The sequence below is a fragment of the Schistocerca cancellata genome, unplaced genomic scaffold (assembly GCF_023864275.1).
Source record: "Schistocerca cancellata isolate TAMUIC-IGC-003103 unplaced genomic scaffold, iqSchCanc2.1 HiC_scaffold_1150, whole genome shotgun sequence".
Taxonomy (NCBI): domain Eukaryota; kingdom Metazoa; phylum Arthropoda; class Insecta; order Orthoptera; family Acrididae; genus Schistocerca; species Schistocerca cancellata.
The window spans coordinates 1,198,841-1,214,343 of NW_026047149.1; the positions used below are offsets into that span (position 1 = coordinate 1,198,841).

The following is a 15,503-nucleotide window of genomic DNA, read 5'->3' on the forward strand; positions in this document are numbered from 1 at the left end:
GCAAGGAGTGCAGCCTTCGCAAGGAGTGCAGCCTTCGCAAGGAGTGCAGCCTTCGCAAGGGGTGCAGCCTTCGCAAGGAGTGCAGCCTTCGCAAGGAGTGCAGCCTTCGTAAGGTGTGCAGCCTTTGCAAGGAGTGCAGCCTTCGCAAGGAGTGCAGCCTAAGCAAGGAGTGCACCCTTCGCAAGGAGTGCAGCCTTCGCAAGGAGTGCAGCCGTCGCAAGGAGTGCAGCCTTCGCAAGGAGTGCAGCCTTCGCAAGGAGTGCAGACTTCGCAAGGATTGCAGCCTTCGCAAGGTGTGCAGCCTTCGCAAGGAGTGCAGCCTTCGCAAGGAGTGCAGCCTTCGCAAGGAGTGCAGCCTTCGCAAGGAGTGCTGCCTTCGCAAGGAGTGCTGCCTCCGCAAGGAGTGCTGCCTCCGCAAGGAGTGCTGCCTTCGCAAGGAGTGCTGCCTTCGCAAGGATTGCAGCCTTCGCAAGGTGTGCAGCCTTCGCAAGGAGTGCAGCCTTCGCAAGGAGTGCAGCCTTCGCAAGGAGTGCAGACTTCGCAAGGATTGCAGCCTTCGCAAGGTGTGCAGCCTTCGCAAGGAGTGCTGCCTTCGCGCGGAGTGCTGCCTTCGCACAGAGTGCAGCCTTCGCACGTAGTGCTTCCTTCGCAAGGAGTGCTTCCTTCGCAAGGTGTGCTGCCTTCGCAAGGTGTGCTGCATTCCCAAGGACAGTAGACTTCGAATGGGGTGCAGCATTCACACAGAATACAGCCTTTGCAAGGAGTGCAGCCTTCGAACAGAGTGAAGCCTTTGCGAGGAGGGCAGCCTTCGCATGGAGTGCAGCCTTCGCATGGAGTGCAGCCTTCACATGGAGTGCAGCCTTCGCATGGAGTGCAGCCTTCGCATGGAGTGCAGCCTTCGCATGGAGTGCAGCCTTCGCATGGAGTGCAGCCTTCGCATGGAGTGCAGCCTTCGCAAGGAGTGCAGCCTTCGCAAGGAGTGCAGCCTTTGCAAGGAGTGCAGCCTTTGCAAGGAGTGCAGCCTTCGCAAGGAGTGCAGCCTTCGCAAGGAGTGCAGCCTTCGCAAGGAGTGCAGCCTTCGCAAGGAATGAGCCTTCGCAAGGAGTGCAGCCTTCGCAAGGTGTGCAGCCTTCGCAAGGAGTGCAGCCTTCGCAAGGAGTGCAGCATTCGCATGGAATGCAGCCTTCACACGGAATACAGCCTTTGCAAGGTGTGCTCCATTCGCAAGGACAGTAGCCTTCGAATGGGGTGCAGCATTCACACGGAATACTGCCTTTGCAAGGAGTGCAGCCTTCGAACAGAGTGAGGCCTTTGCGACAAGGGCAGCCTTCGCATGGAGTGCAGCCTTCGCATGGAGTGCAGCCTTCGCAAGGAGTGCAGCCTTCGCAAGGAGTGCAGCCTTCGCAAGGAGTGCAGCCTTCGCAAGGAGTGCAGCCTTCGCAAGGAGTGCAGCCTTCGCAAGGAGTGCAGCCTTCGCAAGGAGTGTAGCCTTCGCAAGGAGTGCAGCCTTCGCAAGGAGTGCAGCCTTCGCAAGGTGTGCAGCGTTCGCAAGGTGTGCAGCCTTCGCTAGGAGTGCAGCCTAAGCAAGGAGTGCAGCCTTCGCAAGGAGTGCAGCCTTCGCAAGGAGTGCAGCCTTCGCAAGGAGTGCTGCCTGCGCAAAGAGTGCTGCCTCCGCAAGGAGTGCTGCCTCCGCAAGGAGTGCTGCCTTCGCAAGGAGTGCTGCCTTCGCAAGGAGTGCTGCCTTCGCAAGGAGTGCTGCCTTCGCATGGAGTGCTGCCTTCGCATGGAGTGCTGCCTTCGCATGGAGTGCTGCCTTCGCATGGAGGGCTGCCTTCGCATGGAGTGCTGCCTTTGCATGGAGTGCTGCCTTTGCATGGAGTGCTGCCTTTGCATGGAGTGCTGCCTTTGCATGGAGTGCTGCCTTTGCATGGAGTGCTGCCTTCTCAAGGAGTGCTGCCTTCGCAAGGAGTGCTGCATTCGCAAGGAGTGCTGCATTCGCAAAGATTACTTCCTTCGCAAGGAGTAGTGCCTACGCAAGGAGTGCTGCTTTCGCAAGGGGTGCTGCCTTTGCACGGAGTGCTGCCTTCGCACGGAGTGCATCCTTCGCAAGGAGTGCTGCCTTCGCACGGAGTGCTGCCTTCGCACAGAGTGCAGACTTCGCACGTAGTGCTTCCTTCGCAAGGAGTGCTTCCTTCGCAAGGAGTGCTGCCTTCGCAAGGGTTGCTGCCTTCGCAAGGGTTGCTGCCTTGGCAAGGATTGCTGCCTTCGCATGCAGTGCAACCTTCACACGTTGTGCTGCCCTCGCACGGAGTGCTGCCTAAGCACAGACTGCTGGCGTCGCAGGGAGTGCTGCCTTCGCTAGGGGTGCTGTCTTCGCAGGGAGTGCTGCCTTCCCAATGGGAAGTGCCTTCGCAAGGAGTGCTGCCTTCGCAAGTAGTGCTGCCTTCGCACAGAGTGCTGCCTTCACAGGGAATGCTGCCTTCGTAAGAAGTGCTGCATTCACAAAGGGTGCAGCCTTTGCTGGGAGCGCTGCTTTCGCAATGAGTGCTGCCTTAGCAATGGGTGGTGCCTCCGCAAGGAGTGCAGCTTTCGCAAGGAGTGCAGCCTTAGCATGGAGTGCATCCTTCGCACGTAGAACTGCCTTTGCACGGAGTGCTGCCTTTGCAGGCAGTGCTGCCTTCGCAAGGAGTGCTCCCTTCGCAAGGAGTGCTGCCTTAGCAAGGAGTGCTGCCTTCGCAAAGAGTGCTGCCTTCGCAAAAAGTGCTGCCTTCGCAAGGAGTGCAGCCATCCCACGAAGTGCAGCCATCGCAAGGAGTGCAGCCATCGCAAGGAGTGCAGCCCTCGCAAGGAGTGCAGCCTTCGCAAGGAGTGCAGCCTTCGCAAGGAGTGAAGCCTTCGCAAGGTGTGCAGCCTTCGCAAGGAGTGCAGCCTTCGCAAGGAGTGCAGCCTTCGCAAGGCGTGCAGCCTTCGCAAGGAGTGCAGCCTGCGCAAGGAGTGCAGCCTTCGCAAGGAGTGCAGCATTCGCATGGAATGCAGCCTTCACACGGAATACAGCCTTTGCAAGGTGTGCTGCATTCGCAAGGACAGTAGCCTTCGAATGGGGTGCAGCATTCACACGGAATATAGCCTTTGCAAGGAGTGCAGCCTTCGAACAGGGTGAAGCCTTTGCGAGGAGGGCAGCCTTCGCATGGAGTGCAGCCTTCGCATGGAGTGCAGCCTTCGCATGGGGTGCAGCCTTCGCATGGAGAGCAGCCTTCGCAAGGAGTGCAGCCTTCGCAAGGAGTTCAGCCTTCGCAAGGAGTGCAACCTTCGCAAGGAGTGCAGCCTTCGCTATGAGTGCAGCCTTCGCAATGAGTGCAGCCTTCGCAAGGAGTGCAGCCTTCGCAAGGAGTGCAGCCTTCGGAAGGAGTGCAGCCTTCGCAAGGAGTGCAGCCTTCGCAAGGAGAGCAGCCTTCGCAAGGAGTGCAGCCTTCGCAAGGAGTGCAGCCTTCGCAAGGAGTGCAGCCTTCGCAAGGAGTGCAGCCTTCGCAACGAGTGCAGTCTTCGCAAAGAGTGCAGCCTTCGCAAGGAGTAGAGCCTTCGCAAGGAGTGCAGCCTTCGCAAGTAGTGCAGGATTCGCAAGGAGTGCAGCCTTCACAACGAGTACAGCCTTCGCAAGGAGTGCAGCCTTCGCAAGGAGTGCAGCCTTCGCAAGGAGTGCAGCCTTCGCAAGGAGTGCAGCCTTCGCAAGGAGTGCAGTTTTCGCAAGGAGTGCAGCCTTCGCAAGGAGTGCAGCCTTCGCAAGGGGTGCAGCCTTCGCAAGGGGTGCAGCCTTCGCAAGGAGGGCAGTCTTCGCAAGGAGTGCAGCCTTTGCATGGAGTGCAGCCTTCGCAAGGAGTGTAGCCTTCGCAAGGTGTGCAGCCTTCGCAAGGAGTGCAGCCTTCGCAAGGAGTGCAGCCTTCGCAAGGAGTGCAGCCTTCGCAAGGAGTGCAGCCTTCGCAAGGAGTGCAGCCTTCGCAAGGAGTGCAGTCTTCACAAGGAATGCAGCCTTTGCAAGGAGTGCAGCCTTCGCAAGGAGTGCATCCTTCGCAAGGAGTGCAGCCTTCGCAAGGAGAGCAGCCTTCGCAAGGAGTGCAGCCTTCGCAAGGAGTGCAGCCTTCGCAAGGAGTGCAGCCTTCGCAAGGAGTGCAGCCTTCGCAAGGAGTGCAGCCTTCGCAAGGAGTGCAGCCTTCGCAAGGTGTGCAGCGTTCGCAAGGAGTGCAGCCTTCGCAAGGAGTGCAGCCTAAGCAAGGAGTGCAGCCTTCGCAAGGAGTGCAGCCGTCGCAAGGAGTGCAACCTTCGCAAGGAGTGCAGCCTTCGCAAGGAGTGCAGCCTTCGCAAGGAGTGCAGCCTTCGCAATTATTGCAGCCTTCGCAAGGTGTGCAGCCTTGGCAAGGAGTGCAGCCTTCGCAAGGAGTTCAGCCTTCGCATGGAGTGCAGCCTTCGAACAGAGTGAAGCCTTTGCGAGGAGGGCAGCCTTCGCATGGAGTGCAGCCTTCGCATGGAGAGCAGCCTTCGCATGGAGTGCAGCCTTCGCATGGCGTGCAGCCTTCGCATGGAGTGCAGCCTTCGCATGGAGTGCAGCCTTCGCATGGAGTGCAGCCTTCGCAAGGAGTGCAGCCTTCGCAAGGAGTGCAGCCTTCGCAAGGAGTGCAGCCTTCGCAAGGAGTGCAGCCTTCGCAAGGAGTGCAACCTTCGCAAGGAGTGCAGCCTCCGCAAGGAGTGCAGCCTTCGCAAAGAGTGCAGCCTTCGCAAGGAGTGCAGCCTTCGCTCGGAGTGCAGCCTTCGCAAGGAGTTCAGCCTTCGCAAGGAATGCAGCCTTCGCAAGGACTGCAGCCTTCGCAAGGAGTGGAGCCTTCGCAAGGAGTGCAGCCTTCGCAAGTAGTGCAGCCTTCGCAAGGAGTGCAGCCCTCGCAAGGAGTACAGCCTTCACAAGGAGTGCAGCCTTCGCAAGGTGTGCAGCCTTCGCAAGGAGTGCAGCCTTCGCAAGGGGTGCAGCCTTCGCAAGGAGTGCAGCCTTCGCAAGGAGTGCAGCCTTCGCAAGGAGTGCAGCCTTCGCAAGGAGTGCAGCCTTCGCAAGGAGTGCAGCCTTCGCAAGGTGTGCAGCCTTCGCAAGGAGTGCAGCCTTCGCAAGGAGTGCAGCCTAAGCAAGGAGTGCATCCTTCGCAAGGAGTGCTGCCTTCGCAAGGATTGCTGCCTTCGCAAGGAGTGCTGCCTCCGCAAGGAGTGCTGCCTCCGCAAGGAGTGCTGCCTTCGCAAGGAGTGCTGCCTTCGCAAGGAGTGCTGCCTTCGCATGGAGTGCTGCCTTCGCATGGAGTGCTGCCTTCGCATGGAGTGCTGCCTTCGCATGGAGTGCATCCTTCGCAAGGAGTGCTGCCTTCGCATGGAGTGCTGCCTTTGCATGGAGTGCTGCCTTTGCATGGTGTGCTGCCTTTTCATGGAGTGCTGCCTTCACATGGAGTGCTGCCTTCGCAAGGAGTGCTACCTTCGCAAGGAGTGCTGCATTCGCAAGGAGTGCTGCATTCGCAAAGATTACTTCCTTCGCAAGTGCCTACGCAAGGAGTGCTGCTTTCGCAAGGGGTGCTGCCTTTGCACGGAGTGCTGCCTTCACATGGAGTGCATCCTTCGCAAGGAGTGCTGCCTTCGCACGGAGTGCTGCCTTCGCACAGAGTGCATCATTCGCAAGGAGTGCTGCCTTCGCACGGAGTGCTGCCTTCGCACAGAGTGCAGCCTTCGCACGTAGTGCTTCCTTCGCAAGGAGTGCTTCCTTCGCAAGGAGTGCTGCCTTCGCAAGGGTTGCTGCCTTCGCAAGGGTTACTGCCTTGGCAAGGATTGCTGCCTTCGCATGCAGTGCAGCCTTCACACGTTGTGCTGCCTTCGCACGGAGTGCTGCCTAAGCACAGACTGCTGGCGTCGCAGGGAGTGCTGCCTTCGCTAGGGGTGCTGTCTTCGCAGGGAGTGCTGCCTTCCCAATGGGAGGTGCCTTCGCAAGGAATGCTGCCTTCGCAAGTAGTGATGCCTTCGCACAGAGTGCTGCCTTCACAGGGAATGCTGCCTTCGTAAGAAGTGCTGCCTTCACAAAGGGTGCAGCCTTTGCTAGGAGCGCTGCTTTCGCAAGGAGTGCTGCCTTAGCAATGGGTGGTGCCTCCGCAAGGAGTGCAGCTTTCGCAAGGAGTGCAGCCTTAGCATGGAGTGCATCCTTCGCACGTAGCACTGCCTTCGCACGGAGTGCTGCCTTTGCAGGCAGTGCTGCCTTCGCAAGGAGTGCGCCCTTCGCAAGGAGTGCTGCCTTAGCAAGGAGTGCTGCCTTCGCAAAGAGTGCTGCCTTCGCAAGGAGTGCTGCCTTCGCAAGGAGTGCAGCCATCCCACGAAGTGCAGCCATCGCAAGGAGTGCAGCCTTCGCATGGAGTGCAGCCTTCGCATGGGGTGCAGCCTTCGCATGGAGAGCAGCCTTCGCAAGGAGTGCAGCCCTCGCAAGGAGTTCAGCCTTCGCAAGGAGTGCAGCCTTCGCAAGGAGTGCAGCCTTCGCAATGAGTGCAGCCTTCGCAAGGAGTGCAGCCTTCGCAAGGAGTGCAGCCTTCGCAAGGAGTGCAGCCTTCGCAAGGAGTGCAGCCTTCGCAAGGAGTGCAGCCTTCGCAAGGAGAGCAGCCTTCGCAAGGAGTGCAGCCTTCGCAAGGAGTGCAGCCTTCGCAAGGAATGCAGCCTTTGCAAGGAGTGCAGCCTTCGCAAGGAGTAGAGCCTTCGCAAGGAGTGCAGCCTTCGCAAGTAGTGCAGCCTTCGCAAGGAGTGCAGCCCTCGCAAGGAGTACAGCCTTCGCAAGGAGTGCAGCCTTCGCAAGGAGTGCAGCCTTCGCAAGGAGTGCAGCCTTCGCAAGGAGTGCAGCCTTCGCAAGGAGTGCAGCCTTCGCAAGGAGTGCAGCCTTCGCAAGGAGTGCAGCCTTCGCACGGAGTGCAGCCTTCGCACGGAGTGCAGCCGTCGCACGGAGTGCAGCCTTCGCACGGAGTGCAGCCTTCGCACGGAGTGCAGCCTTCGCAAGGAGTGCAGCCTTCGCAAGGGGTGCAGCCTTTGCAAGGAGTGCAGCCTTCGCAAGGAGTGTAGCCTTCGCAAGGTGTGCAGCCTTCGCAAGGAGTGCAGCCTTCGCAAGGAGTGCAGCCTTCGCAAGGAGTGCAGCCTTCGCAAGGAGTGCAGCCTTCGCAAGGAATGCAGCCTTCGCAAGGAGTGCAGCCTTCGCAAGGAGTGCATCCTTCACAAGGAGTGCAGCCTTCGCAAGGAGTGCAGCCTTCGCAAGGAGTGCAGCCTTCGCAAGGAGTGCAGCCTTCGCAAAGAGTGCTGCCTTCGCAAGGAGTGCAGCCTTCGCAAGGAGTGCAGCATTCGCATGGAATGCAGCCTTCACACGGAATACAGCCTTTGCAAGGTGTGCAGCCTTCGCAAGGAGTGCAGCCTTCGCAAGGAGTGCAGCCTTCGCAAGGAGTGCAGTCTTCGCAAGGAGTTCAGCCTTCGCAAGGAGTGCAGCCTTCGCAAGGAGTGCAGCCTTCGCAAGGAGTGCAGCCTTCGCAAGGAGTGCAGCCTTCGCAAGGAGTGCTGCCTTCGCAAGGAGTGCTGCCTTCGCAAGGAGTGCTGCCTTCGCAAGGAGTGCTGCCTTCGCAAGGAGTGCTGCCTTCGCAAGGAGTGCTGCCTTCGCAAGGAGTGCTGCCTTCGCACGGAGTGCATCCTTCGCAAGGAGTGCTGCCTTCGCACGGAGTGCTGCCTTCGCAAGGAGTGCAGCCTTCCCAAGGAGTGCAGCCTTAGCACGGAGTGCAGCCTTCGCACGGAGTGCAGCCTTCGCAAGGAGTGCTGCCTTCGCAAGGAGTGCTGCCTTCGCAAGGAGTGCTTCCTTCGCAAGGAGTGCAGCTTTCGCACGGGGTGCTGTCTTTGCAAGGAGTGCTGCCTTCGCTGTCTTTGCAATGTGTGTTGTCTTTGCAAGGCGTGCTCACTTATCAAGTCGTGCTGTTTCGGCAAAGCGTGCTGTCTTGGCAAGGCGTGCGGTCTTTGAAGGTGTGCTGTCTTTTCAAGGTGAGCTGTCTTTGCAAGCTGTGCTGCTTTCTTAATGCGTGCTGTTTTGGCAATGTCTGCATCCTTGGCAGGGCGTTCTGTCTTGGCAAGGTGTGCTGTCTTAGCAAGCCATGCTTCCTTAGCAAGGCGTGCCATCTTCACCAGGCGTGCTATCTTCGCAAGCTGTGCTGCCTTTACAACGAATGCTGTTTTGGCAAGGTGTGCTGTCTTGGCAAGGCGTGCTGTCTTGGCAAGGTGTGGTGCGTTCGCTAGGCGTGCTGTCTTGGAAAGATGTGCTGTGTTCACAATGCGTGCTGTCTTGGCAAGGCGTGCTGTCTTTACAAGGCATACTGTCTCGACAGTGCGTGCTATCTTGACAATGCTTGCTGTCTTGAGAATGGTTGCTTTCTTCGCAAGGCGTGCTGTCTTCACAAGGCGTGCTGTCTTCGCAGGGCGTGCTGTCTTGGCAAGGCGTCCTGTCATTGTAATGCGTTCTGTCTTGACAATGCGTGCTGTCATGGCAAGGTGTGCTGTCTCGGCAAGGGATGCTGTCTTGGCAAGGCGTGGTGCCTTGGTAAGGTATTCTGTCTTCGCTTGCCTTCTCTCTTTTCAAGGCACGCTGACTTAGAAAGATATGCTGTCTTTGCAAGGCGTGCTGTCATTGTAAGGTGTGCTGTCTTCATAAGGCATGCTGTATTTGCAAGGTGTGCTGCTAACGCAAGGCATGCCGTCTTGGCAACACGTGCCATCTTTGCAAGGCTTGCTGTCTCGGCAAGGGAAGCTGTCTTGGCAAGGCGTGCTGTCTAGGTATGTCGTTCTTTCTTGGCAAGGCTGCTATCTTGACAGAGCTCGCTGTCTTGACAGGGCGTCCTGTCTTGAGACGGCGTGATGTCATCACAAGGCAGGCTGTCTTCACAAGGCGCGCTGTCTTCGCAAGGTGTGCTGTCTTGGCAAGGCATGCTGTCTTCGCTTGGTGTGCTGCCTTAACAAGCAGTGCTGTCTTCGCAATCCTTCATTCTTTGCAAGGTGTGCTGTCTTCACAAGCCTTCTTTCTTTGCAAGGTTTGCTGTCTTAGTAAGCTGTCTGTCTTTGCAAGGTGTGCTGTCTTTGCAAGGCATGCTGTCTTTGCAAGGCGTGCTGCCTTCGCAAGGCATGCTGTCTTCAGGTGTGCTGTCTTCGCAAGGTGTGCTGTCTTTACAAGGCGTGCTGTATTGATAGGGTGTGCTGTCTTGTTAAGGTGTGCTGTTGTGGCAAAGCGTGCTGCCTTTGCAAGGTGTGCTGTCTTCACAAGGTGTGCTGTTTTGGGTAGGTGTACCCTCTTGGCATAGTGTGCTACCTTTGCAAGGTGTGCTGCGTTTGCAAGGTGTGCTGTCTTGACATAATGTGCTGTTTTGGGTACGTGTGCCATCTTGGCAAGACATGCTGTCTTGGCAAGACATGCTGTATAGGCGAGGCTCATCATCTTGGCAATTCATGCCATCTTGGACAATCCTTCTGTCTTGGCGAGGTGGTGCCATGGCAAGGCGCGCTGCCTTGGCGAGGCGTGCTGTCTTCACAAGCCTTCTTTCTTTGCAAGGTGTGCTGTCTTTTCAAGCCGTCTGCCTTCGCAAGGCATGCTGTCTTTGCAAGCCTTCTTTCTTTGCAAGGTGTGCTGTCATTTCTAGCCATCTGTCTTCGCAAGGCATGCTGTCTTTGCAAGGCGTGCAGCCTTCGCAAGGTGTGCTGTCTTTGCAAGGAGTGCTGTCTTGGCAAGGAGTGTTTTCCTGGCAGTGCCTACTGTCTGGGAAATGCGTGTTGCCTTGGCAAGGTGTGCTGTCTTGGCAAGTCGTGCGGTCTTGACAAGGCGTGCTGTCTTGGCAAGGCGTTTTCTTGGGAATGCATCCTGGCTTTACAAGTCATGCTGTCTTGGCAAGGCGTCCTGCCTTGGCAAGGCGATCTGTCTTGGCAAGGCGATCTGTCTTGGCAAGGCGTGCTGTCTTGGCAAGGTGTGCTGTCTTGGCAAGGTGTGCTTCCTTGGCAAGGTGTGCTCAGCAAGGCATGCTGTCTTGGCAAGGCGTGCTGTCTTGGCTAGGCGTGCTGTCTTGGGAAGGCATGCTGTGTTGGTAAGGCGTGCTGTCTTGGCTAGTTGTGCTGTCTTGGCTAGGTGTGCTGTCTCGGCAATGCATGGTGTCCTGGCAAGACATGCTGCATTGGCAAGGTGTGCTGCCTCGGCTACGCGTGCTGTCTTGGGAAGGCATGCTGCCTTGGCAAGTCGTGCTGTCTTGGCAAGGTGTGCTGTCTTTGTAGGTTGCGCTGTCTTGGCAGGGCGTGCTGTCTTCACGAAGTGTGCTGTCTTGGAAAGTTGTGCTGTGTTGGCAAGATGAGTTGTCTTGGCAACATGTGCTGCCTCCACATGGCATACTATCTACACATGGCATACTGTCTATACAATGTGTTCTATCTACACAAGGCGCGCTGTCTACACAAAGCATCCTGCCTACACAAGGCGTGCTGTCTACCCAAGGCGAGTTGCCTACACAGTGGATGCTGTCTCAAAAGGGCGTGCAGTCTACAAAAGAGGTGCTGTCTTTGCAAGGCATTCTGCCTTCGCATGCCATGCCACCATTTCAAGACGTGCTGTCTTCGCAAATAGTCCTGTTTTCGCAAGGCGTGCCGTCTTTGCAAGGCGTGCTCTCTTGGCAAGGCATGCTGTTTTGGCAAGTTTTACTGTCTTGGCTATCTGTGGTGTCTTTGCAAGCCTACTGTCTTTGCAAGGCATCCTGTTTTTGCAAGAAGTACTGTCCTATCAAGCCGTGTTGTCTTCCCAAGCCATGCTGCCTTCGCAAGGCGTGCTGTATCCACAAGGCATGCTGTCTCGGGAAGGCATGCTGTCTCCACAAGGTGTGCTGACTTTGCAAGGCGTGCTGTCTTCACAAGGCGTGCTGTGTTCACAAGGCGTGCTGTCTTCGCAAGGCGAGTTGTATTCGCAATGGCAGCTGCCTTCACACATGCTGTCTCTGCAAAGCATGCCATCTTTGCAAAGCGTGCTGCCTTATCAGGGCGTGCTGTCTTGGCAAGGTGTGGTGTCTTCGCAAGGCGTCCTGTCTTCACAAGGAGTGCTGTCTTCACAAGGAATGCTGTCTTGGCAAAGTGTGCTGTCTTGGCAAGGCGTGTGTTCTTCACAAGGTGTGCTGTCTTCGCAAGGCGTGTAGTTTTGGCGAGGCGTGCTGTCATGGCAATGCATGCTGTCTTGTCAAGGTGTACATTCTTGTCAAGGCATGCTGTCTTGTCAAGGCGTGCTGTCTTGGCAAGGTGTGCTGTCTTCGCAAGGTGTGCTGCCTTGGCAAGGCGTGCTGTCTTTGCAAGGAGTGCTGTCTTGGCAAGGTGTGCTGTCTTGGCAAGGTGTGCTGTCTTGGTAAGGGGTGCTGTCATGGTGAAGCGTGCTGTCTTGGCAATTCATGCTGTCTACTCATGGTGCTCTTTCTACACATGGCGTGGTATCTAAACATGTCGTGCTGTCTGCAGATTTCGTGCAGTCTACACATGACATGCTGTCTACACATGGCATACTATATACACATGGCATACTGTCTGTACATGTCTATGGAAGATGTGTCCACAGCTCTTGGTCGTGTGGTAGCGTTCTCGCTTCCTGCGCATGAGGTCCCGGGTTCGATTCCCGGTGGGGTTAGGGATTTTCTCTGCCTCGTGATGACTCGGTGTTGTGTCTCTTTCATCATCATTTCATCATCATTGACTCGGAAGTCGCCTAAGTGGCGCCAACTAAAAAGGACTTTTAATACGGCGGCCGAACTTCCCCGAATGCGGCCTCCCAGCCAACAATGCCTTACGATCGTTTCATTTATGGAAGATGTGCTCTCTATACAATGTGATCTATCTACACTCGGCGAGTTGTCTACACAAGGCATCCTGCCTACACGAGGCATGCTATATACACAAGGCGAGCTATCTACACAATGATTACTGTCTGAAAAAGGCGTGCAGTCTAAACAAGAGGTGCTGTCTTCGCAAGGCATGCTGCCTTCACATGCCATGCCATCTTTTCAAAACATGCTGTCTTTGCAAGCCATCCAGTTTCTGCAAGGCATGCTGCCTTGGTATGGCATGCTGTCTTTGCAAGCCATGCTGTTTTGGCAAGGCATGCTGTCTTCGCGAGTCGTACTGTCTTGACAAGCCGTGGTGTCTTTGCAAGCCTTCTGTCTGTGCAAGGGGTGCAGTCTTTGCAAGGAGTGCTGTGTTGGCAAGGTGTGCTCTCTTGGCAAGGTATGCAGTCTTGGCAAGGTGTGCTGTCTTGGCAAGGTTGTGCTGTCTTGGCAAGGTGTGCCATCTTGGCAAGGTGTGCTGTCTTGGCAAGGTGTGCTGTCTTGGCAAGGTTTGCTGTCTTGGCAAGGTTTGCTGTCTTGGCAAGGTGTGCTGCCTTTGCAAGGAGTGCTGATTTATTAAGGCCTGCTGTCTCAGCAAGGCATGCTTTCTCAGCAAGGCGTGCTGTCTTGGCAAGGCATGCTTTCTTGGCTATGTGTGCTCTCTGGGCAAGGTGTGCTGTCTTGGCTATGCATAATATCTTCGCTACGCATACTGTCTTATCAAGGCGTGCTGTCTACACATTGTGTGCTTTCTACAGATGGCGTGCTATCTACACATGGCATGCTGGCTGCAGATTTCGTTCAGTCTACACATGACATGCTGTCTACACATGGCGTACTGTCTACATATGTCTTTGGAAGACATTCTGTCTACACAATGTGTTCTGTCTACACAAGGTGTGCTGTCTACATAAGACATGCTGCCTACACAAGGCGAGCTGTCTACTTAAGGATGGCTGTCTGCAAAAGGCGTGCTGTCTACACAAGGTGTGCTGTCTTCACAAGGCATGCTGCTTTCGCATGCCATGGCATCTTTTGACGGCGTGCTGTCTTCGCTAGCCATCCTGTTTTCACAAGGCATGCTGCTTTAGCAAGTTGTGATGTCTTGGCAAGGCATGCTGTCTTGGCAAGGCATACTGTTTTCACAAGGTGTGCTGTTTTCTCAAGGTTTGCTGTCTTAGAAAGCCGTGCTGTTTTAGCAAGCCATGATCTCTTACCAAGGCATGCTTTCTTAGCAAGGTGTGCTGTCTTGGCAAGGCATGCTGTCTTAGCAAGGCGTGCTGTCTTGACAAGGCGTGCTCTCTTCATAAGGTGTGCTGTCTTCGCAAGATGAGCTGTCTTCACAAGGTGTGCCATCATTGCAAGTCATGCTTCGCAAGGTGTGCTGTCTTGGCAAGGCATGCTGTCTTGGCAAGGCGTGCTGTCTTGGCAAGGCATGCTCTCTTCGTAAGGTGTTCTGTCTTCGCAAAGTGAGCTGTCTTCACAAGGTGTGCCATCATTGCAAGTCATGCTTCGCAACATGTGCTGTCTTGTCAAGGCATGCTGTCTCGGCAAGGTGTGCTGTCTTGGCAATGCATGCTGTCTTGGCAAGGCATGCTTTCTTGGCAAGGTGTGCTGTTTTGGCAATGCGTGCTGTCTTCTCAAGGCATGCTGTCTTGTCAAGGTGTCCTGCCTTGTCAAGGCATGCTGTTCTGGCTATGCAAGGTGTTTTGTCTGGGAATTGTGTTCCATCTTGGCAAGGTGTGCCATCTTTCAAATGTGTGCCATCTTTGCAAGGTGTGAATTCTTTGCAAGCTGTGAATTCTTTGCAAGGCATGCTGTATTTGCATGGTTTGCTGTCTTTGCAAGTTGTTCTGTCTTTGCAAGTCGTGCCGTCTCTTTAAATTCTGCTGTCTCTGCAATGCATGCTATCTTTGAAACGTGTGCTGTCTTTGCAAGGCGTGCTTTCTTTGCAAGGTGTGCTGTTTTTGCAAGATGTGCTGCCTTCACAAGCAGTGCTGCCTTCACATGGCATGCTGCCCTACAAGGCATGATGAATTCACAAGGCATGCTGTCTTTAAAAGGCGTCCTTCCTTCGCAAGGTGTGCTGCCTTCGCAAGGTGTGCTGCCTTCATATGACGTGCTGCCTTCGCAAGGCGTGCTGCCTTCGCAAGGTATGCTGCCTTCTTGAGGTTGGCTGCCTTGACACGGAGTCCTGCTTTTGCTAAGCGTTCCTCCATCACAAGGCGCGCTGTCTTTCCAAGCCGCGCTGCCTTTGTAAGGCTATTTGTCTTCACAAGGCGAGCTTTGTCACTACGAGTTCTGGAGTTCTGCATTCGCAAGGTGTGCTGTCCTCATAAGGTGAGCTGATTTTGTAAGTCATGCTGCCTTTACCAGTTGTGCTGCCAATGCAAGTCGTGCTGTGTTGCCATGACATGCTGTCTTGGCAAGACATGCTGTCCTCACAAGGTGTGCCATCTTTGCAAGTCGTGCTGTCTACACAAGGTGTGCTATCTTCACACGGTGTACTGCCTTTGGAAATCGTACTGTCTTCGCTGTCTTGGAAAGGCAGCATGCACTATAAAGGCAATATGCACTATAAAACAGCACACAATGGAATGGCAGCACAAGCTGCAAAGGCAGCACATGCTGCAATGGCTGCATATGCCAAAAAGGCTGGATAGGCCACAAAGGCTGCACACCATGCAAAGGGTGCAAATGCTGCAACAGCAGCACATGCTGCAATGGCAGCACACACTACGAAGGCAGCACATGCTACAAAGGCGGCGCACAATACTAGGCAGCACACACTGCAAAGGCAGCCCACGCTGAGAAATGCAGCACAAACTGAAAACTCAGCACATATTGGAAAGGCATCACACAATGGCAAGGTACTGCACACTGGAAAGCCAGCACTCACTGGGAAGCAAGCATACAATGAAATAACAACACACTGTAAAGTGTCACAATGTGGATAGGCAGCACACACTGAAAGGCTGGAAACACTAGAAAAGCAGAAGACAATGGACGGGCGCCTTTGAAATCTTCTGCCAAAATGATATTACCTTAATGAAATCTGAAGAGAGGGACAATTTCGTATTTAAAGAAACTCTGCTCGTTTACCTCGTTTACTGCTACCAGGTGGAACATATATATTAAATAGCCAGGTGTTGTAAACAGTACAAGCTACAACTGTATTACATGTGAGTTTTCAACGTGATCCACTATTATGCCCTCTTTCGCGAGTATCACGGTCTCTAATTCATCTCCAGTTCCAGCATTAATTACAGCACTATATCCCAATACATCGTGTAGTGCAGTATCCTTTACTTCTGTAACTAGAATAATATCAGTGTTTGCCTCATACATAAAGTCTTTCAACCTACTTGCTTTTAGGGAGCTCCCTATGCTGTTTATGGATTCATAATGTATCACATTTTATAAACTCTACTCTTTCATCGCATGCAGTCAGTATGAAAGCTATGGATAAGTGTCACATACGTATCCACCTCTGTCGCTTGGTTTGGATGAGGTGACCATTCCCGCCCCCCCCCCCCTTGCAATCTTAGTAAGCATCCAGCGAAAATCGTGCACACACACACATGTGAAACT

General features: G+C 55.0%; 3 protein-coding genes across 3 annotated transcripts; 2 read left to right on the top strand and 1 right to left on the bottom strand.

Annotated features, from left to right (window-relative positions):
* Positions 1-2,317: 2,317 nt before the first annotated feature.
* LOC126159906 (60S ribosomal protein L22-like) lies at positions 2,318-2,824 on the bottom strand. The gene has a single exon (XM_049916712.1). The coding sequence runs from the start codon at positions 2,822-2,824 to the stop codon at positions 2,318-2,320; it is 507 nt and encodes a 168-aa protein (XP_049772669.1).
* A 399-nt stretch (positions 2,825-3,223) lies between these two features.
* Positions 3,224-4,474, top strand: LOC126159907 (G2/mitotic-specific cyclin-B3-like). The gene is made up of 2 exons (XM_049916713.1): positions 3,224-3,570; positions 3,613-4,474. The coding sequence occupies exons 1-2, from the start codon at positions 3,224-3,226 to the stop codon at positions 4,472-4,474; spliced, it is 1,209 nt and encodes a 402-aa protein (XP_049772670.1).
* Positions 4,475-4,501: 27 nt separating this feature from the next.
* Positions 4,502-5,761, top strand: LOC126159908 (uncharacterized). The gene is made up of 2 exons (XM_049916714.1): positions 4,502-4,899; positions 4,981-5,761. Exons 1-2 carry the CDS (start codon positions 4,502-4,504, stop codon positions 5,759-5,761), a joined length of 1,179 nt encoding a protein of 392 aa, XP_049772671.1.
* Positions 5,762-15,503: the final 9,742 nt, after the last annotated feature.